The sequence below is a fragment of the Periplaneta americana genome, chromosome 9, assembly GCF_040183065.1.
Source record: "Periplaneta americana isolate PAMFEO1 chromosome 9, P.americana_PAMFEO1_priV1, whole genome shotgun sequence".
NCBI classification, from domain to species: Eukaryota; Metazoa; Arthropoda; class Insecta; order Blattodea; family Blattidae; genus Periplaneta; species Periplaneta americana.
Window position 1 is genome coordinate 74825008 of NC_091125.1, and position 24546 is coordinate 74849553.

The 24546-nt window shown below is 35.5% G+C and overlaps 1 protein-coding gene across 1 annotated transcript in view; it reads right to left on the minus strand.

The window, feature by feature from the left end:
• LOC138706116 (gamma-interferon-inducible lysosomal thiol reductase-like) overlaps nucleotides 1-6049 on the minus strand; it is a 29770-nt gene extending 23721 nt beyond the window's left edge. Inside the window, exons 1-2 of the mRNA XM_069835096.1 lie at nucleotides 5963-6049; nucleotides 5076-5219 (exon numbers count right to left, since the gene is read on the minus strand). Of these exons, the coding sequence (XP_069691197.1) occupies nucleotides 5076-5219; nucleotides 5963-6031 (213 nt within the window). The 5' untranslated portion in view covers nucleotides 6032-6049. The remainder of the gene's footprint in view (nucleotides 1-5075; nucleotides 5220-5962) is intronic.
• Nucleotides 6050-24546: the final 18497 nt, after the last annotated feature.

A 24546-nucleotide genomic window follows, 5' to 3' on the forward strand; every position in this document is an offset into this window, starting at 1 on the left:
AGGAGTGAAAACATTGAAAGTTGAAAAGTAATTTTCAGTTCCTGTTAATTTTGTACATCAAAATATTTGCACTTATTTCTCTAACATTTTATACAATCCGAGGCAAACAGCAGTGCAGTTGTTGAGGTGTTTTACTGCAAAGCCGAAGATCACGGGATTAGTTAACCATAGATTTTTCCAAATGATCTAGCCCAGAGATGGTATAACGGAGGGAAGATAAATGTGATCCAGTTCACCTTTTTCACAATATTTCGGACGTGTTTACATCTCATGAATTTAGCTTCACCTCCGCTTAGGGCTGTGCAGCGCTCGGATATCAGAGCTCTAATAGAAGAATTTGGTAGCGAGCACTTCATTAGGAAAGAAGAAAACGTATTTTGTCAGAAAGGAGGAGGAATACATTTTTCATTTGAAACACTTTTAATGTTTACAGTCGCTTGTAATATATATAGACTCGAGAACCAAGTAGTCAGTGTAAATAATTTTTTACTGTGATTTATTGTATTATTGTAATTTCCACCATTTGTTTGTTTGTTTATGTGTACATGCATAGGCTGTGTCCAGTTACAACGTTCACATGTAAGACAATTAATTCAAAGATTGCCAGCATCTTAGCTGCGAAAACGTAAGTCTGAAGACTTGTCATTAGGTAATCATTCATACAATTCCTTGCTGGTTTTACCTAGCAATTGGAAAAGGATATTTTTCCCTATGACTCGCCTATGGATTTGAAATGCGATAAATTGATCTGACTGCATTTTCAACTAATAGTGATTGTGGGCTGGCTTAACTGAACAGTTGAGGCATTGAATTAGGCCTACGTACAGGCAGACATGTAGAATATTTGTGGAGGAAGTAGTGAAGAGGTGGTGTATACGGAGCTCGCGAAGAAACATTGTGCCCATCCCTGATCTAGTCCTACCGGCTGGTCCGACTTAGTCCCTTAGCCTATACACAAATGAGTAGTAGGGAGTTTTCCTTCGGATGAGGTGGTAGTAAGCGTCTCTGCAGTTATCAATGTTATTTTTTACTAAGGTGGGATCATCTCGCTACCTAGTGGGCCTCCATGACTAGCACCTTTATTATAATATATTATTAGGCTAATTGATATTGCTAATTGTTGTGCTTTAAATATCTCTTTCCTTATGGTTCTTCACGTTTGTTAATAGCGATGTTACTTTTAGCTACGAGTGTTTTGGAACTTCTTGGGTTTTTTTCCTATCGATCTTCTATGTTCTCCCTTGAATCTTAAAATATAATTTCTGCAACCTCATTTCTGCCAGTATCCAGCAATCTAATCTAGATTTCTAATGTGTAATGTCGTTTGCATCGCATCACAAAGAAGTAAAGAAGTTGAAATGTTTTGTGCCTGGATCTGGATCTGGATCTTTTGCCGGATCTATTTGGAATCCTAAGTAGTTGAAATCTTTCACTTGTTCTTATATTGCTATTTTTATCTTAATGGTTCTTCCCTTCGAAATAAAGAAAGCTAGTACAGGTACTTTTAAATATCCATTACTATGTTTTAATACTATCTTTATTTACGACTTAATAGGAAAATGAATAGACTGTAAATCTGGGAAAAATAATAAGGAATTTAAGTAGTATGAGTTTATTCTTCAAGATTAATAAAATATTTGTTTTTTTTTTAATTCCTTGTATTTATATTATTTAATATCGATAGTTACGGCGTAGGAGGAAATAAAAGTCCTCAATAAACTAGGGAATGATAGTAAAATAAATATCTTTAAAGATTTAACTCCATAATGTTACAAATGAAATTTAAAAAGCTTTGAATTTTTTTATCTTCATAGTCATGTTATTTCATAACTATGTTTTGGCCTTAGAAAGGATTGACCAAAGAAAAATTGACAGTGGACACTTAGCTGCACCCCCTTCTAACCTACTCTAACATTGCATACTACTCGAACATTGTCACAGCCCTCGCCTATTGTCCCCAGCTCTCTGTTGCTTAGATATCGACGCATGTGTCCACGTCGTCCAGAATACCAGCAATTTGTTTCACAGGGACTGTCAATTGTCTCTGGATGAAATGAAGTTTTAGTGCAGGGAATATTGTAGCAGATTGTTGAGTTTTTATCTTCTTATTGAACTGAATTTGCCGTATGTTGAATTAATGCGCTCAGGAAGATGTATAGACTACCGCCTATGAGCAATCAATGAGAGACAAAATTCATTCACACGAAAAAGAAAATTTTGCAGGTATTACAAGTAAATACAGTAGTGAATACAAGGTTGTTCACATATTTCTTGACGATCGTTGGAATTTTTTTCTGTATTATTCGGTAAAATAATTGTCTTTATGTAAGCTAAACTTAAAAAAAAAAACACGAAAAGGACAGGTGGATTTAAGTGTCGGTACCAAAATATCTATAACAAGTATGTCAATCATGTATCTGAATTGTAACATATGAAAAATATGTTATAATTAAAATTCTGCATAATCACACGTAAATTAAACATCTATAGGCCTATATATGTGAAACTTTCATCTTTCACGGAAAATAAATAACGGAAAAAGATCGATTAAAATTCTAGCAACTTTTAGCAGCATCTTGATTAATATAAGTTCGAGAAACATGGGCAATGAACAGAAAAGGAAACAAAAGTACAATTTAAAGAACGTGAGATTTTTACTGAGTATAGAAAGAATGCGGTACAAGGTTAGATACAGTTAAAATACCAGAGGTATACGAAATCAAATAGATGGAATATTGGGACATATGTTAAGTATGAACTATAGAAGAATACTGGGAGATTTTTCCAAAATACGATCCTACAGACGTAGAGAATCAGGACATCTACTCAAAATATGAAGATACATTCGAGTACGGGATTAAAAGGGGAAAATATATACATTTTCTGTTGAAAGTTGATTCCTTTATTTAAATATATGATATAGTCTCATAATTCATGTATATTCGAAAACTTAAACTTTTGTTTTTTCTTTCTAAAATACAAATAAAATACGATAACATTTTGAAAAGTTCCTTGATCAAAAACGCCATTTTTTATGTGATGTCACTATAAAATGAAATGAAACTTTTCTGCGCTTCACATTTCTATTCTGGTAGTTGCTTCTTAGTAAACCGTTGTATAAATTCTCTGTAACATCAGTTCATACTAATGTACATGATGGAATCTTGTGTCTGGTGTATTGTACCGATGTGCCGCACATTTCTCACTTCACTTCACCATTGACTTGTTCCTCGACCAGAACTACTTATTGAAATATAGGAGATAAGATTTAATAATAATTTCATATTATAGCAATAGACAGAATTATTACTTAATTTAAAGAGCGTTATATGTTGATGCTTACCTTATGGTCTTAGTGCCACAAGTTTCGGTCTTTATGAAGCAATTGTTTTCACTTTCACAAGAAAAGATATTATAAATTAAGTTATACATAGTAGGTAATAGGAATACACCATCCTAGATTCTTTATCAACCATCGTCTTAGTTTTGGATACAGAAATACTGAACACTCGAGTACAGCCAACGAACATAATCTGAAGAATGGCCAACTAGAACCTGCGCAAAGTTGAACGTGTAGTGTGACGTCACACCCATCTTCAGAGATCTCACGGAAAGAATAAATAAAATACATAATCATTTACATAATATAATGAATAGGTATTTCGATTTAATTACCCGTGTACATTTCACCCCTAGTTAAGTCGTATAATACTCATAGTTTACATCCAACTAAGTTAATTGAATCTCGTCAAGTTTCCTCTCCATTTTTACTTCAATTTCACTTTGTTTAATATTATGAACAAATAGGTCTACATATGTCGTTAAATTTGTTAATCAGTAATGAGAAATTCATTAAGATTACCTAAGGTTATTAATTATTCAATTATTTTCTTCAGCACTAATACCAGACACTTGAAATAAACATGTATAAAATAAATGTGTATAATAATTTCAGTTAATTTTTTGACAGAAAACGCTGTCATCTTCTTATTAGGAAGAGTTTAGGGCTCCGAACCCCTGAGGTTTATCAGGCTTCTCGTCCGTAAACCGGGACCTGTCTCTGTCAGGGGCTGAGACAGGATGGCCCACTCGTTAGCGTCCAATTTACGAAGGACATCAAGGGCACTTGTCGGACTTACTGTCATCGCACATATAGGACGCACAATCTGCTACAGCGTGCCCAAGGTCATATTTAGGAAAGTCACTTCACTTTCAGTTTCACTTTAGTAGGTATAAAACGCAGAATTTGTATTCAGAGTCACAACTTAATTCACACTTTAGTCGTAACTTAACCAAAAGTTAGTAAGATTCAAGACACATGAAGAATAACCTTATACCTCACTTGGTACTACAATTTTCCTGAACAACACTTGTTTTCTACGACTATTATACTTTTACTATGTCATACTACTTTTGAGCAATAAAACGGTACGAAAGGACGTGTTTCAACCAATCATAGGTGATTATCGATACAATTTTATCACTTCCCTAGCATTTGTGTGTTTTTATCACTTCACTAACATTTGTTTCTTTGTTTACTAAAATTCCAAACTGCAAATTCTTTACGGTACTATGAAACATGTTTTGCGATCGTCATTTGTTTACCGCATAAACAGTCAACTGAAAATGGCGGTTCCGTTTCAAACGTTTTGATGAAGCTAACATCAGTGAAATAGAATTTTAGTAAATCAATTAATATTTTATTGTATTATAGTACTTTATTTCTTCTAATCTTTATAGACTTTCTTCTAATCGTGTAATAGTCAATTAAATCCCACTCTGGATAAATCAAAACTTTTAGTGAGATTACTGTTGATAAAATTAAGTTTAAGGAGCTGAAATGGATTTACGGAGTATAATATGGAGGTTTCCAAAAATTCATGCAATTATGCGTCCTATAGCATATTGTTTGTTTCTTTATTCTCATGTTATGCCTCTGTAATCATAATGAGTCCTGGGTCCGCCCTCGTAAAGCCAAGTCAAGATGGAGAACGGTCTGATGTTCCAGAACTGGACTCGCCGATTGCACTTTATGTTCCATATTTATCTAGAAGCTGTACCGGTAGCCTACTCACCTCAGTACCGCCACACGGAACGAAGTCTATGCCCAAATACTTGTTGGAGAGCTTCTTCCACGTTGGGTATACCTGATCGAGGATGAACCTCCTACTATACCCACAAAGTGATTCGTAGAACAGCGTCATGTTAACTGCCTCAACCTGAGAACGGAGTTACAATTATTTTATAAATCGATAGTGACACGTTTAGTAACTTATGATAGAGAAACATGGAATATGAGTGCAAATTTAAAACACGTTTAGTAACTTATGATAGAGAAACATGGAATATGAGTGCAAATTTAAAACCAAAATTACAATGAATAAAAATTGATTTTAACAAGCCAGCACAATGCTCTAAATTAGAATTAGAAATGATAAGATAAGAGAAAAGTTGAACTTAAAAAATTCTGTTACACAGTTTGTGAAAACTAATCGATGGCTGCAATAGGTTATCAAAGAGCACTTTAGAATGGGTCCCAACTGGGAAGAAAATAAGAGGAAGACCTAATAAAACAGCCTGGTGGGTGATATTGACATGATGGAAGAGAGAGGACTACAGGATGGCGACTGTAATATAGAAATGAAGAACATTTCAGTTATATGAAACTGGACACATGAAGATACAGTATATTCAGATTTAAATAATTGTATTCTTTGCTATGTTATAAGTAAATTATTCTCTTTATTGCTAGAGAAGAGGAGTAAACGGTGTTTGAAAACAAGGTGTTAAGGGAAGTATCTGGATAATTCATAAAGGATAATGTTAAAAAAGAATATACGTATGCAGCAGTTGTTCCCTTTGAATAGAGTATAGACAATTATAATAGGTTGTAAACAGCATTTTATAGTAGTGAAGACAAGATAAAGACGGCAATGAAACGCTTGACCGTTCCAGATAGTACCTCTGCAAACGTCAGCGATGCAGCAACAGCAAGCAAGGCTGCCACGGTTATCAAAGTCTTGACGTCCATATCCCCGTGGAGTGCAGGCCGACCTGTGAAGGGAATTCGTGCCTGCCTGTTCGTTTTAAAAGGCCGTAACTAAGATTACGAATTATGGGCGCTACTTAACATTTCATTGCGATTTTGCAGAATTACAGCAAAGTTAATTACTTATTGTAAAAGCTGGTGACGCGAAACATTAAACTTCGAGAGGGTTTCCACTCGTGTGAATAATTGTCTATTAGGATGACTGTCAATGCCAAGTGGATGAGAAAGGAATAATGAGAAGGATGAGTTACAGGAAAAGAAGAAAAAAATGAAAGAAAGTGTGTGTTTATCTAATGCTTACCCACTTCACTTGCGTGATTCGGGTTCGGCCCCAGATTACATATAGATTGCTCATTCTTATGTTAAAATCGGTTGCACTTTGAAGAGACAACCGCCGGGATCGCCACCCGTCCGCCGTAAACGAACACGAGATGGCAGTACAGTCGTTAATGCAATTCAAATGGGAGTTATGACATGAATCCTTACGTAACAACTAGATGGCAGCATAGTAAACCTGACAAAAGTTGTTACCGTCAAAGACTATAACGCCGAACAATTTGGGTATATATGATCTAGGGTTCCGCATACTGCGGATAGATAGCAGGACTGTGACCTATTTTTAAATTGCACACCACTTCGGCGGGCCACGTTATGCGTGATATGTATCTGTGAAAAGTTTGTCATGTACTAGGGTGAGTGTGTGCAAGTGTTCGTGTAAGTGTAGTGTAGCTAATGGGTGAAGATGATGATGATGATGGTGAGGAAGGGAGAAGGGGAAACCTGGTGTCTGCACGTAGCCTATTCCTGTCGAATAGCACCAAAAGGGTCATTTTTTAGGTACTAGTTTGGAGATGGGACCTGACTCTGTTAGGACTAAGGTAGGATGGCCCATCTCTCAACATCGGGTTCACAAATACCACCCTAGCCACCTGCCAGACTTCAAACAATTAGCACATATACTATGTAAGGCGCACAATGGGCCAATGGGTACATAAGTGTTTGGCCTCTTCCAGGGTTCGGCCCTCGAAAAGTTAAGCCAAGTATGATACAGTATTTTATAACGATGATGATAACGATTATGATGATGAGCTTCTATTCAGGTACATCAGAGTAAGCACCTACAAGAATGTGCTAAGAGTTAAACGCCATAGTAATCTAATTACTTTCCTGTAAGCTTAATGGTTCTTGCCGTCCAGTCCTCGTATCATTTTCTTGTTTTTTAATGGAAGAGAAAATAAAGAAATCTTATAGCAAATTTCAAATAAATCATAGTTTTTGTGTTATTAGCGTGGAACGTTTAAGTGAACATTTATTCGGGATAAATGTCCATTGGTACCATTTTTACTGTAATCTACTCGCATCTTGCTTCTTAGCGGAAATTTGCCATTGCAATCCGGAACATATCATTGCTCCTTAGAAGCAATGGGTCGATGCAACCCACAACATATAAAGCATACAAGTAAACTCTTAATAATGTAACATTCATTCATTCATTCATTCATTCATTCATTCATTCATTCATTCATTCATTCGTTTTTGCTCAAGGATAGGTCTTTCACTGCGAACCCAGCATTCTCCAATCTTCCCTATTTACTGCTCTCCTTTTAGTCTTGGCATACGACCTATATATCTTAATGTTGTCTATTATCAGATATATTTTTCTACCTGAAACTTTCTGCAGTGTTAGTTTGTCACTCCGGAAACTCGATTTCGTATCTCGGTAAGTGCAAATGGGTTAAAGACGGAGTAGGGGCAGGATTAGCTGGACATTTTGTTTCCTTTGACATCAATCCTCCATTTTTAATTGGTTATTTTACGAAGTTGTTTCAACTGCTATGGTTATACAGCATCAGAATGAGATGAAGGTAATAATCCCAGCGAAATGAGTCCAGGGTCCAGCTCCAAAAGTTACCCAGCATTTGCTCTTAATGAGTTGAGGGAAAACTCCGGAAAACACCTCAAGCTGGTAATTTGTCCCAGCCAGGATTTGAACTCGGGCCCGCTCGTTCCACGGTCAGACATGCTAATCGTTACTCCACAGAAGTGGACTCCTCTATTTTTCTACGAACAATCATCATCGTCATCGACATCATAATCATCATACTTCGCACATTATGAGCAACATACAAGACAACAGTTTTTATACTGTATGAGTAAGAATGGCCCCAGGAGTTAAATATATATATATATATATATATATATATATATATATATATATATAACGTAAAGTTATATTGAATTCTGTGCGATAGGCCTAATTGTCCGATATATTTTTATTTTCGTAAAGTTACAACCTTTCATAATTATAATATAATCACACGCACGAAGATCATTCAACTTTTTCTAATTCCTCCTGGCACAACGTAGAAATTCAATCTCTCTACAAATGGAAATATACTGCTCTTTTAAATTTTTCTTATTCATTTTCCCAATTTTTTATGCCTTGGCAATAATGTTTTCGGCTTTGAAGTATTTTTACTAATTGGACGATCAAGGGTTCCTATTGGTTCTCGCAGTACAATGAACAGTTTTCGAAGAACTCCATATCAATGAAAGACATTATCGGGTAGGAGCGGGTGAGTTCATTGACTTTCTGGGACTTTGTTTTCGTGTGCTTTCTACAGTAAACGATAATGTGCATTTGGCTCTCATTTCCTTTTGAAGGCCCCTCTGATCAATATTGTTGCTGTTTAGTCAACTGTTCGAAGACAGGTTTGAACCTCATAAGTAACACCAATAAAGCATCACTCAGGAGGCAATTAGGCAAGGTGATAATGGGATAAGGTGGCCAGTTCCTTTCCTTCTCCAATGCATACATCGCCGATTAGCTATATATTCCACTAATCAGACTTCAGATGCATTCAAATAATTATTGTTCTTCCTCTGACACATATCGTCAAGTGAGATGTACTGCCTGATAATAGATGTACATATCAGTCAGAACCTCAATCAGAGGTATGACCAATATTGTAAATTTAAAAAGGATAATAATAGGAGAATAAGTTATTTGCTATCTTTAAATATTCATATGCTGAACTCTATAGTTTCACCTCAACAGAGGGAAACATATCAAGTAATTTTTCTACTTTTAATTCGATACTTATTGAATTGTGATATCCATAAGCTTGAAGTATTAAAAATACCCCTTATTAATATAGGTATTTTTTATCTTCCAAGCATCCCAACTTTAAATCTTGATTACATACAGTACATTTTGTGCTACTTTCCTCGCCTCTAAAACGTGATTTTTTCATAAAAAATACTCGTATTTCGAATTCCACTTGAATTTTTTTTTTTTTAATTTCTTGAAATTTTCATGGCCAAAACTGTCATTTCGACGTAACTAATCGAAAACGTTTATGACCTATGGCTAACGAATATTTCTCTTCCCACCTTCATTTCACTACTTTGCTTTCATGGCCAGTGCTGATTCTGCCCTTGAGTTTTTCTGTGGGCTTGGTCCATAGCTTGAAGTGGATGATTTACGAGGTGATTCACTTGCAGTGTCATTAGATTCCGCAGATTAGGCAACATCTGGAGAGGACTGAATAACCAGTTCTTCAAATTAAGTGCTCGTGTCACTTTCTCATCAGTTGGTTCTTCATCTTGAACATCTGCACACGTTTCAACACACAGACTCAGTCCTAAAATTTATAATCCATTGTTTATACGCATTATTATACTATACATCTACTCCTCAGTTGCGTTTCTTCCTTACTGATTTCACTTGAGTATACAGTACAGTGTGTTCCGAAAGATCATTTACAATGGCTCAGGGATAATAATGATGGAGAACAGCGCTGATATGCCCCATACACAAAAAGGGCAGCAAGCTGGACTGCAACAATTTCCGAGGAATCTCGCTGCTGAATGTTACATATAAAATTTTTACAAATATAATGTCTAATTATATTAAAGCATATACAGATGAATTCCTGGGTGAATATCAGTGTAGTTTTAGGCAAGGACGAAGTACAACCCATCACATATTCACAATCAAACAGTGTTTAGAGAAGACAAGTGAATATAATATCCCCATACATATGCTTTTTATAGACTTTAAGCAGGCATTTGATAACATGAATCGATTTAAAATTCTGGAGGCTATGAGAGAATTTGGTATCCCTACCAAATTGGTAAATTTAACAAAAATAACCCTCTCCAAAACATATAATAAGGTAAAGATACAAACAAAACTATCTGATAAATTATTAACAGTAATTGGGGTGATTAGAGTAGATTAGATTAGATTAGATTAGATTAGATTAGATTAGATTAGATTAGATTAGATTAGATTAGATCTTTATTAGTCGATAGAATTACAAGCATTCATGGCGTCGTCAGTACACAAGAAAAATGACATAACATACAATATAATACAAAAATAGACTTAATTCTAAATAAATTTAACAGTTTAATATTACGTAACATGCATATATATATATATATATATATATATATATATGACAAGCTTGATCTTCAGTCTCCACTGTTCTATCTAGTATCTTCTCTTTTTGCTTTCCCTGTCTTTTCTTCAACTCTGATTTACCTGAAACATAAATGGTCAAGGGCAGTATCAAGAAACGTTAAATACTAAAATTTTAAATTTAGATATTCATTTGTGCAAAATGGCATATGTGTTAATAAAATGTTCTTTACCTCTTTTTTTAATTTTCTTATGTTAAGTTCTTTGATTTTCTGTGGAAGTTTATTATATAAATTGCTGCCTCTATGTGATATGCTGTTAAGACTTCTGGTAAGCCTGTGGTAATTCAGATGTATGTTTTGGGATGTTCTGGTGTTATACTCATGATAGGTTGAATTTGTTTTAAAGGAATCTATGTTTTGATGAATAAAGCACACTGTTTCTAAAATATATATGCAGGGCACAGGTAAGATTTTTAGTTCTCTGAAAATTTTTATACTTTCAGTCCGAATAGGAACTTTTTTGATGATTTTGAGTATTCTTTTCTGCAATTTGAGGACTTGTGTCACTTTTGGAGAAGATCCCCAAGTAATAATGCCATATGATAATATTGAATGAACATATCCAAAATAGACTGATATTAAAAGTTCCATGGATGATATCTTCGCAAGGACTCGAAAAGCATAACATAAGCGACTCAGCTTCTCAGTTAGATGTCGTATATGCTTTTCCCATGTTAGACTGGAATCTATCCATATACCTAAAAATTTAGAGCATTCTACTTCCTTAATTATGGTATTACTAAGAACTATGTGAGTCTGGTCAGTTGGATATTGATTGAAAGATACATAGACAGTTTTATTTACATTTAATTTAAGCTTATTATTTGCTAGCCACTTGTCTAGTTTCGTTGATGTTGCATTAATTTTCATTTGCAAGTCCTTTTCCTTATTATCACTCAGTATTATGTTTGTGTCATCTGCAAATAAGACAGTTTTCCCTTCAGTTATATTTAACGTGAGATCATTTATGTATAGGAGAAATAATATTGGCCCAAGAATTGAGCCTTGAGGGACACCATGGGGCATAGGAACGGATTTTGATTTTACTGAGCCAATTTGTACAACCTGTTCTCTATTGCTTAAGTACAAGATGAACCAGTTCCCTGCTAATCCCCTTATGCCAAATTGTTGTAGTTTCCAGATTAGAATTTCATGATTAACCATGTCAAATGCTTTGCTAAGGTCCAGGAAAAGTCCAACGGTTTGTTCTTTATTGTTTTTAGCATTGAGGATTGATTCGATAAACGATATTACAGCATTATTGATTCCTTTACCTTTTCTAAAACCAAACTGAGAATTTGACAGTATATTATTATATTCTAGGAATGAGACTAATCTGTTGTACATAACCTTTTCAAGAACCCAGATAATAGGGATATAGGCCTATAGTTCTCAATATTTTGTTTAGCTCCCTTCTTAAAAATTGGGCAAACTTTTGCTACTTTGAAGATCTCTGGAAATTTACCAGTGACTAAGGATAAATTACAGATGTCTGTCATTGGCAGAGCTAGAAGATGATTACAAGCTTTTATTACTGCATCCGGGATTTCGTCAATTCCAGATGCCAGGCTACATTTTAGGTTTCCCATTATTTTGTGAATTTCTTCTGTGGTTACTGGTTTTAAAAAAAATTGTATTTTTATTCCCTGTATGCTGAAAGGTTGGCTGTGGATTCCTTGTTGGTGCAGGTTCTAAAGTACATTTGCAAAGTAGTTATTAAACACTTCAGCTAATTTATGTGGACTCTTAATTAAGCTACCATTGTTTAATAATTCAATATTGACTTTTGCTGTGTCTGATTTTTTCCCGGTTTCCCTTTTTACCACATCCCAAATTGCTTTACTTTTATTTTCTGCTCTCAAAATGAAGTCCTGATTGTAATTTAATTTTTCCTTATGGATTACTTTTTTTAGGATGTTACAATATGTTTTATAATATAGTTTGAGATTTAAATCATTTGTATATTGACATATATTGTGCAATTGTCTTTTCCTTTCACAAGAAATTATGATTCCTTTCGTTATCCAATTTTTTTATTTATTCATTCTGTTTGAAAGAATATTTTTTTTTAATTGGAAATGCGATATTGAAATAATGTGTTACAGTGTTAATGAATTCCACTGATTTTTCATTTACATCTGTTTTGTTAAACACATCAGACCAGTCTTCTTTTAGGAGCATAGATTTAAAGTATTCTAAATTTGACTCATTAAATTATCTTTTATAGCTGACGGACTTATTACTAGCTTTAGGTTCAGCATTTGCTTCTAATTTTATATGTAAAAATGTAGCATTATGGTCTGAAATTCCCATTTTTATATTTTCTGCTGAGAATGGGTAGAAATCATTATCAATAACTATTTGATCCAGGCATGTCTGTGATGTAGGAGTTATACGTGTAGGGGAATCTATAGTCTCTATTAAGTTAAATGAATGAATCAGTGATCTGAAATCAGAAGCTGCACTATTGTTTTCTGAAAAATCTATATTGAAATCACCACATAAAATTAATGGTTTATTGTTGTTTTTTAACGAGTGCAATAGGATTTCAAGATTCTCAAGAAATGTTTTCAAAGATCCACTTGGTGATCTATAAATGCAGGCTACTGTGAAACAATAATTTGAGTATTTTATTTCTGTTACTACGTGTTCAAAATCCTTTTCTCGGTTAAGGTAGTATGTTTGTCTTTTCTCAATATGAGATATATTACTGGTGGCTTTTACAAATATTGCTGAGCCTCCATTTTTATACTTTGTGCGACTAAAGGAACTTGCAAGTTTATAATTTTTAATATGGAATAAAGTTACTTCTTTTTCATTTAGCCAGTGTTCTGTACAACACAAAATATCTATATCTCGTAATTCATGACTGAATAGTACTTCTAATTCATGTAACTTATTTTTAAGGCATTGAAAGTTTTGATGCATTATTGACATACCAGTAGAGTTGAATATATTGTTAGTATTACCAGAAGTCTTTACCATATCAAGTGTAATTAATTTACCAATATTATCTATCCTATTGATTGATCTGTTTATAAAAAATCTTCACTTAGCTTTTTAGGAGGTATCCTTTTCCTCTGAGATTTACAAAGATCAGCAGTTCCCTTGTCAGCTTCAGATTCCTTGGACAGTTCTCCCCTATCCGCAGTTCCCTCGTCAGCATCCAGTTCCTCGGGTAGTTCTCCCCTGTCAGCATTTTTCTTGATGACGTCGTCTTCTTCTGCCGAGTCTCCCCTGTCAGTAGTTCCCTTGTTGGCGTCGCCTTCTTCTGCCGAGTCTCCTCTGTCAGCTGTTCCCTCGATGACGTCGTCTTCTTCTGCCGAGTCTCCCCTGTCAGTAGTTCCCTTGTTGGCGTCGTCTTCTTCTGTCGAGTCTCCCCTGTCCGTTGTTCGCTTGTTGGCGTCGCCTTCTTCTGCCGAGTCTCCCCTGTCAGTAGTTCCCTTGTTGGCGTCGTCTTCTTCTGTCGAGTCTCCCCTGTCCGTTGTTCGCTTGTTGGCGTCGCCTTCTTCTGCCGAGTCTCCTCTGTCAGCTGTTCCCTCGATGACATCGGCTTCTTTTGTCGAGTCTTCTGTATCCGGTCTGGTCCAATCCATCACGATGGGGTCCCTCGTTGCACTCCCAATTACATTCAACATTTCATTCATAATGTGTTCTCCCATTTGTTGCTTCCCACTGTTGTTAAGATGAAGTCCATATCTAGTGAATTTATTTCTATCCAGGTTTACGTCGATTATCCTAACATTTTTTAAGATTCCCATCCTTTTTTTCAGTCTACAATTAAATGACTTGACTTCCTTATTTACACAAGATGAAGCTATGAGATCATGTCTGTGTGGAGCACTTATGAGCAGGACATTTGTATGACTGCATTTATTTGCAAACGACGTCAGGTTCCTAATAGTATGGGCTGCATTGTTTTTGCTGATGTCATTTGTACCTCCCCACACTACCACAAAGTCATTTTTTGTTAATTTCGTGATGTCAGATTTGGCACTTTCTACTGTATCTTTAAGTGCTAGCGTTGGGTTTCACGTAACCAGTAACATTAATCGGCACTTTACTAAGATATTTTATGTTCTCTGCACAACCTCTCGCATGACTGTCACCAATAACTGTAACAGTACGTTTCTTTGTACTCGGTAGACTTCTTTGTTTACATTTTCCGCCATTTTCGTTCTTCCTTTGAACCACACTTTCCTTCTCCTGTTGACTCTGGAGCACTTCGTAGCGATTTACTACTACTGGAAACGGTGTCGATCGGTATGGTGAAATTCTCTAGAATTATTTGCTTTGGTCCCCTTTTTACCTGTTGCTATAGTCCATCCAAGCGTTTCCAAGGAACTTTCTTCTTTCGCGGTACTGCAATTAGGCCTACAAATTGGAACCTCTCCTTGGTGCTGTAGAATGTTTCCATCCTCTTGCAGCACTTTAATTATTTCCAACACAGATAACAACTCTCCTTGAAGTTTATCCACTTTCCTTTCCAGACTGCAACACCTTGTACACGATTCGTTGTTTGGAATATTGAAATTACTACAAAATGCGGGAGCTACATTTACATTTCCCAAGTCGGCCGCCATCTTGAGGGGGGATGCAAGGAGACTCCTTATCTACAATTCTGTTTAACATCGGCCTTGAAAAAGTAATTAGGAACATTCATATAAATTTTAATGGTACCATATTTAATAGGACCAGACAGTGCATGGTCTATGCGGATGATATTGTGGTCATGAGTAGATCTCTTGGAGTACTAAATGAAATAGTAAACCAAATTCAAATAGAAGCAGAGCACATGGGGTTAAAAATTAATAAAGAGAAAACTAAATATATGAGAAACATAAGACCAAGTGGCGTTTGTAATAAAGATATTATAATAAATGGACAGAAATATGAGGAAGTAGATTCTTTTAAATATTTAGGAGTTCTAATTACCCAAGAGAACACTGCAGATGCGGATATGAGGCAAAAAATTGCTTGGGGGGAAATAGATGCCTGAGAGCCCTTAACAAAACTTTGAGAGCAAGAAGCATAAGTAAAAAAGCAAAACTTACATTATATAAAACAGTCGTAAGACCAATTGTGCTTTATGGCAGTGAAACTTGGACTCTGTCGAAGAAAATGGAAAAACAATTGATGACATGGGAAAGAAAAATTCTAAGGAAAATCTATGGTCCTAAATATGAGAATGGGCACTGGAGAATTAGATATAATACAGAACTGAAAACTCAATATTAATCTCCAGATATTGTTGCTGAAATGAAAGCCCGTAGGTTGGAATGGTTAGGACATGTAATCAGGATGAATGATCAGAGAATACCAAAAAAAGATTCTAAATACAAAACCAGAAGGCTGGCGCAATATTGGCAGACAGAAACTAAGATGGTTGGATGGAGTGGAGGACGATTTAAGGACTCTAGGCGTGAGAAGATGGAGGCAGAAGGCTCTGGTTGGACAGGAATGGATCAAGATCCTAAGGGAGACTACAAGGGCCGTAGTGCCAAAGAAGAAGAAGAAGGGATAATAATGAGATTAAGAGAAACATATTTTGTATGTGCTAATAACCTTATAGACGCACCGTTTTCCCGATTAGTTGGATCATTTAGAGGTCTATAAGTTCGCTCAATCTTCCTGACAGTTTTGCCACCTCGTGCGATAATTATTGTTTTGTACGATATATTTTACTCTCTTACGATGTATGATAATGCCATAGGATACTCTCTTCTTCTGCGATAATTGGCCCTCTCGCATTCGTTTGCTACACGCGAACATATATTTTATGAAATTAACTTGAAAACAAAAGTTCGCAACCGTCTAGTTACTGATATGAATGCTCTGTGTCTGTCACAATGTGTCTGTCAGCGGTGATTGTGACAAAATGTCATCCAACAAGACAGATGATCAGTCTGATGAATAACTGACTTTATCCTTAAAAAATTCAACATTAGAAGCAAGCATCGAGGCAGAGGAAAATGAAGTGATATTTGAAAATGAGTTTTAATGTGCAACATTTAGGCCTAGTAACAAATATTTTGTGTTAAAATACTACATCCAAAGAGTAAGGACATTTTATGTGTTCTGTTTTTTTTTTTTTTTTTTTTTTTTGCTTTGTACGACATCTAGTCATAAACAGGTATTTTGAAATACAATGTTTGAGGTAATTCAACACCAGGAATAGCCTAAAAGAGTTCCCGCAGCCGGCATGGATTACTTGCACTTGATTGGTGGATCAGTTTAATGTTATTTTGTTCCCTCTCTCTATAAAACATTATTATTATTATTATTATTATTATTATTATTATTATTATTATTATTATTATTACATTTATTAGTAGTAGGCCTAGTAATTATAAAGAAGTTCATATTTCATAACATTTTACTAAATATGAAGTGAAATACTGTTTAAAGTATTGGAAAATTAACCAAAACATTTTTTTTTTTTCAGTGTGCAAGATTTTAAATCTCTACCAGCGTTGTCAGACACAGCCTAAACGAGCGGAGCGCTCCACTATAACAAGTTATGTGCTCCGGTGCTTCCACAGACATAAGCAAGTTCATGCTCCGACTGGACGTCTCTAGCACCACAACCGGTTTCGGAGCTTACAACTCTGACACTACTGCTCTAGACAGAGAAAACTTAGTACTGTCTGTCCAAAAAACGATAATTTTAAAGTGTCTGCACGATAATTTCTTGCAAACGGGGTGGCAACACTGCTTTCTGATGTTACCTTCCATTTGTGTATAGAGCGTTAATGTTGAAGTCGTGTGTTTGTTATCTGTTTCTCTTCGAAGAGGAGCAATGACAGTACTGCAAACAAAGCTAAGACTGCATTTTGCACAGTTCAATACGTACAGTGCTGTGTCATTCCCGTAATTCTAGAATCTGTATAATCATTTATATGTAGAAAACAATTTCAATTTGTGATAGGTCCTAGATGGCAGAATTCACATTACCTACAACTGAATCACAGATATCAATTAATCTGTAACCCGAATTAAATTAAATGCTTTACTTTACTTTATTGATATTTTTGTATAGGCCTATAATGAGGAATACTGTTATTGCAACTTATCTAATTTACCAGCTAATCTGAATACATTAGGAATGTAAAGATACTTAGGACTTCATTTACGAAGTAAAAATACAATTATTTATTTAAATATAATCACTGTTCAATATATGAAGAGAAAATCAATTCATTAAACCAGTCTGAAAAACTCAAATTATTAATTATTGCTTACGAGTATTACATTTAAGAGCGAATGTAACTTATTATGCCTGTTGAATTAGGTAATTGTGAACTTTAATTCTGAAAGATGATACCGTCCGACAGGTTCTAATATCGGCGGGAAGAAGATTGCAGATTCGAGAAGTGTAGATCGAAAATGATTGAGAATAACAGCATGTTCTGTGCTTAGGTATAAAAATAATAGTTTCTTGTTGAGACCGGGTGCCAAAGCTGTGAAGAGTTGAGACTTGAGAGATTCTGAAGCCGACATGACAGATAAGATGGATAAGAAGTGTGCATAATTTGATACAGCAGGAATACAAAGCAATCTTAACTTAGACACAAACGATGACAACATTAACATAAAAATTAGATATGTATAAGGTAGTAACATTCACGAAGTACGTCGTGGTTCATTAATTTTATAGACAAACGACAATGTTTCGCTTGAAGGAACTCGTGACAAGTATGTTCTCGCAGGTGGTGTCTGACGTCACTCGATTAGTACAACTGGGCATAGCGGCAAGTTCCTTTTATATGTTGTTTTAATTACTATCGTACTTAATCTTTGCAAAAACAGCGAAAATGGACGGAGCGTGTTTTTACATAGTCGTAAATTTAATTGGTACTACTCCCAATGTCTATAGTGGGACAAATATCAACTACTGTTTCCGACATCAGTTCTTATCCTCATTCATGATCGGCATCTGTACATGTAATGCCTAAGACGCAGACTGTGCTACGTGGATGTAGGTGCGGCACAAAGTCTTGGGTGCGGCATGAATCTTGTTCTTTGTCAGCGTGATATGCACATTTTCAGAACTTTAAACGCCAAAAGTGATATTAGCAGTAGTGGCGATAAAAGTAGGGGGATGACATTGATAGTGTAGCATTAGATTAAATTGTAGTCGTATTGGAGTAGTATGTAGTTGTATGTGCAATAGTTGGGTACCGTATTTTGTCCAACGAGGCTACAAGATTTATTATTACTGGAATTTTCCAAGTGAACGACGCGCGTTCATCTAGCAAGCGAAGTACTTGACTGACTACTCACGCTACTCTTGTTTGGTGAAGATGGGCAGAACAAAACGTGAACCACTTTAAAATACTTGCAACTTAAATAATTTACACTAGAGTACGCTATTTTTACTATTTACATTATCATAAAAAAAATGTAGTCCCACATTGATAATATAAGTAAGTCCTCTAGAATCGTAACTCACAATATCCAAAAAATTACTTATTCTTTAATAATTCATAAACTTATATAGAACAAACGATTTCACTTAAAATAGTTATTAATATTTAGAATATTAAATAGATGGCATATTTAAATAATTCCGCCAAATGGTATAGTGAGATGTAAGTTTTTGGATATTGTGAGTTATGTTTCTAGAGAACTCAAGTTACTATACTTACAAACTTTATCCCTTGGAAGGTGCTGATGATGTTAATCAATTTACAGAACTAAAAATCATGTTTTATGGTACGTACATACATGAGTGTTCCGCTTCCCGGGCCGATCTTTCACTGCAAACCCAGTATTCTCCAATCTTTCCTATTTTCTGCCTTTCTCTTACTCTCCGGATATGATCAACATATCTTAATGTCGTTTATCATCTGGTATCTTTTTCTGCCCTGAACTCTTCTCTCGTTCACCATTCCTTCCAGTCCATTCTTCAGAAGGCAGTTTCTTCTCAGTCAGTGACCCAATCAATTACTTTTTCTCTTTTTAATCAGTTTCAGCATCATTCTTTCTTCACCTACTCTTTCCAACACAGCTTCATTTCTTATTCTGCCTGACTATTTCACAAACTTCATTCTTCTCCATATCCACATTTCAAATGATTCTAGTCGCTTCTTTTCACTTCGTCGTAATGTCCATGTTTTTGCCCCATACAATGCCACACTCCATACAAAGCACTTCACTAGTCTCTTGCTTAGTTCTTTTTCTAGAGGGCCGCAGGAGAATATGCTCCTCTTTCCATTAAAAGCTTCCTTTGCCATTGCTATCCTCCTTTTGACTTCCTGGCAACAGCTCATGTTACTACTTATAGTACACCCCAAGTAATTGAAGCTGTTCACTTGGTCTACTGCCTCATTTAGTATTCGCAAGTTTACCTTCTTTATTTTTCTTCCAACAACCATAGTCTTCGTCTTGTTTGCATTTATCTTCATCCCATAGGTCTACTGCTCACAGCTGTCATTTAGCTCCAGTAGTATATCCCTAAGTATCGTCTAGTTTTATGGTAGAACTAAATCAAATACAACCAACAATAAATTAAATTCAACAGCCGGGCCGGAATTCATGAGGAAAAACATTCTCTAGAAGAGCTATGAAGTTGCGTGGGAAATTGCTAAAGCAAGAACCATATATGGAAAGAGAATTTATTAAAAAGTGCCTCACTAAAGTAGCACAACGTGCATTTTCTAAACAAAAGACGAATTTTGAAAATGGCCATTATCATAATCATCATCGTGATAAAGATTTGTTAAAGTTTCTGGTGAGCTCATTATTTAAAAAAAAAGTATAAGTATAATTATATATTGTTTGCGAACATTTGAATTTTTAATTCCTATTGTCTGTCACAACAAATTAAAGTAGTTCTGTTTTTGTTAAGGGTAGCAATCAGCTTGTAATGTTGTATATGATTCACCACTGAGCAGTATCCAGGAGAGTTTGGTGCACTAAGCTAGGTGAGTTTGCTGCGATCACTGTAGAACGGCTGAAGTTATACCACAGTCTAGTATATACAGTCACGAAGCTTGAGTTGTGAGAGTACTAGGAACAATAGACTGTGCAGGTACTATTTCCATTGTTTGTGATGAGACGATAGTAGCGACCCTAGTGGTTAGCAACTATCTATTGATGCATATTCCCTACGTATTGAGCTTCGTGACTGTATACACTAGACCAGTAGTGTCAGAGTTGTAAGCTCCAATACCGGTTGTGGATCTAGATCGGAGCTTGAACTTGCTTATGTCTGTGGAAACACCGGAACACGGAACCAGTCTAGTGGAGCGCTCCGCTCCGTTTAGTCCCTGTCTGACATCGCTGCACTAGACTGTGGTTATATCACTCCACTGTTTTATCTGGAGCATAGATGTCATACATCCCTACTACAGCCAGCTAATCTCTTAGGGCCATATTCACAGACATGTTTAGTGCGGGCTTCCGGTGGATGATCAGCGAACGAACGTTTTTCGTATTCATAAACCAGTGTTAGCGATATGATATGAATCCTTTACAAGTAATCAGTCGATAGCTGGGGCTATTTAGCACGCTCGTAGTGCGGGCTAGCGAAATGTCTATGCATCGCACTCTTTGTGACACAGTGTTTCTGGGCTTTCTGCACAGTGACATCAATATGAGCGTTTCTAGAGAGACGATTATCAGGGATAACACCTCGATACTTAAATTGCGACTTACAATAATGTAAAAGCAAAAAGAGACTGTCCTTCGCTGTGGTTGAAGCTGTTGAGAGTCTAGCTACAAACTTAGCGAATCGGAATTCTATTTCCGGTGGAGAAACAAATAATTTATGTTCTTTCAGTAAAGATTGCCCTTTGTCTAATGTTACGTTCTGTGTTATTTAACAGGTTGCCTTAATCCATCCTGACACATGATTATTGTGTTCCTCTACGTGCCAATGTCTAGTGAACCTTTGTTCACAGTAATGAAAAATCTCAGTCCTTGAAGATAGATCGTGATAATGATGATAAAAAGAAGTGAATCAATGAAATTATATAGTAATTAACCATGCTCAGACATAGAGAAATAATTTAGAGACAAAGATAGGGAGAGGCTTTCCTTAGTTGTAAATAGCACTTTGTTCAGGCGTCACCATTATCATTATGTCGGTAACATCAGCAGACATTTAACAATAAATGAAGCAAACTTGGCGGTCCAGGTCACCTTCCAGCACACGCAGGCCGCAGACTTGCTCCTTATTCAGCATATTCCTCGAGGCATGTAACTCCCAGTATACAGTATGTTGTTTTTTTAATTGTTTATGTTACAACGCTTTATCAACTGTTGTTATCTAGCGTCTAAATGGAATGAAAGTGATAAGAAATGAGTCCAGGGTCCAGCGTCGAAAGTTACCCAGCATTTGCTCTTAATGGGTTGAGGGAAAACTCTGGAAAAACCTCAACCATGTAACTTGAACCCGAGCCCGCTCGTTTCACTGTCAGGCATGCTAACCGTTACTCCACAGCGATGTTGTTGCCAGGGTGTAACGTTCACGGATGTGGTGGAAGCATTGTTTCCCTTTTCATTTTTAAAGGAAAGATTTTTTTATGTATATGGATAAATTAATTATTATTCATTTTTTCTCAAATTTCGTTATTTTATGTTTATGCAATGTTTGACTCGGGATGAATTAAACACGCGGATGACGCAAGATGTTCGCTTCCGACTACTTGCTTGTGACATTGGGTTGCTGGGAAGGAAAATGGAGACAGAGAGATACACAAGCATAATGCTTTCCTTCTCTTTAAACCTCTCACAGTATGTAATTTTCGAATAGCTTCCAGTCTCTGTTCTGAAGTTTCACCGCTGTATTGACAAGCATCAGCAAGCAGCATGTGGTATTGTTCTCTTTGTAACGTTTCACAAATTAAATTGCTATGAAGTTACTAGTAGTCACATATGTTAATATTACAACTATAAAATATAACATTACCAGTAAATAATAATAATAATAATAATAATAATAATAATAATAATAATACATAGTTACTAAATAAGAATAAGTGGGTTTTATGATTCTTTCTACCCATCTGTCCACGTCCATGCCACCAAAGTTATTCAAATGATTTTATTCATATTAATGAGTAGACCTCGAATAATTTAATTCTACAAAAATGCATGTTTAGGCAACTAAACTGGATTTTAAAATATTACAGTACGCTCTAAAATACTCTTTTTAGGCATTTTAGGCTTATCAGAAGGGGATAGCAATGTTATAATTAAGATATGAAAACTGAACTTATGTACCTAAATATAAATTATGCAAATTTGATTTCATTATAGGTATCTAAGATGGGACAGCAGTGTTAGAATTCAAATCATATACCTAATTTTAATTATATAAATTTGATGGCACATATAATTAGGTATCTTAGAAGAGGACAGAAATCTTTGAATTAAGAGGAAAGGCATGGCAGGGGATTCCTAGAATCCCTGTCATTGCATAGAATATGGCTCCTCAAGCCATTGGTGATACCTTGAATGTAATGCATATACCGTACGATGATATTCAAACTTTACTTATTTTTCCATTAATGCTATATTGTGTGCCTTATCAGCCCACTGCCGCTGAGAGCTATGATATGTTGCGGGTTGCATCGTCGTGCTCCCAGTAAGGAGCAAGAGGCGCGTAGAGCAGCGGTCATCAGAACACTGCACTCTCGGGCTAGCGTCTCTTACCCGCAGGTCTCTTACAGCACTAGCGTGCATTCGTGGCTGCTAGCGGGTATGCTTCCTCCTGCACGAGAGTGCATGTCATCATGCACTGCATACCCGTAACCCATTTCAGCGAGTGCTGACGACCACTGGCGTAGAGTATTACAGAAATGGTAATGGACTTACTTCCCGAAGAGGTGCCCAATTAAAATGTTCCACGTTAATGAAGAAAACTAAAACAAAAATATATCCGTTGATTTAATTTAAATATTAATATATTTGAAAATAGGCTATATGTATAATATAAAACTAATGAAAATATTAACATATTCATATTATGTTACGTTAAACTGACCTAATAAGGAAATACATATATGTAACTATTACATTATAAGCAAACTCATTTATATGTTTCGATAGGTAATGTAATAATTGATATTTATGACATAACATGATAATTGAAAATAGAAGTATCTGTCTTTTAAACAAAAAATTTAAAAAAATATGCACTGCTTTATAAACGGTAAGATAAGACTGTTATTTAATTATTGATGTAAAATTATATTATTTGCAATGAATTTTAATAATTATTATTTCTAACATAATATTGGATACTTTCCCTGCTTCGGAAGCTACGCTACGCCACTGGTTGTAGCCGGGGCTGTATTGCAACGACCGTCATCTCATTCATCCTGAATCGAGACTTGAAATTTTGAAGCATTAGGCTAATATATTTTACCTTAAAAGTAAGACACACTCTTACATGTTTATAAGATGTAAAAAATGTTAATTTTTGATACCGTAATAATAATTATTTCATACGATATCATCCGTCTGTTAATTTACTACAGCATAAACGCAGTATAAATGTGCTGATGGATATCAGAAAGTTTAAATTTTTTATTTACTTATTTATTTATTTATTTATTTATTTATTTATTTATTTATTTAAACCACATAAAAAAGTGATCTGATTTAATTTATCAATTGTGGAAGTTCGCAGAATTCAAATAGCGCTCTATTCATCGCGAAGACGGCTGAGATAAAACTTTCAAGTTTTTTTTTTTTAAGAAATAAATAACTAATTGAATGTCTAAGTGAAAAATCTAATTCTCGTTGATTGATTACAGAATGTCAGTTTTAAGGTGTTACTTGAAGAAGCTCACACCTTTACTCGTGTATGATTTGACGGTAATGGCTCTTTACAAGTCTGGACCTTGAACTGTCAGACATTAAAGCAGACTGCACTTGGAGGTCAAGGCTTAATCGACGAAGATACTGAAATATAACTTACTGAAAAAGTGACCATTAGGCCTACATTGTGATGTTGCAGCTGCAACATCTCGTTGCAAGTAATGCAGATTTAATGGAGG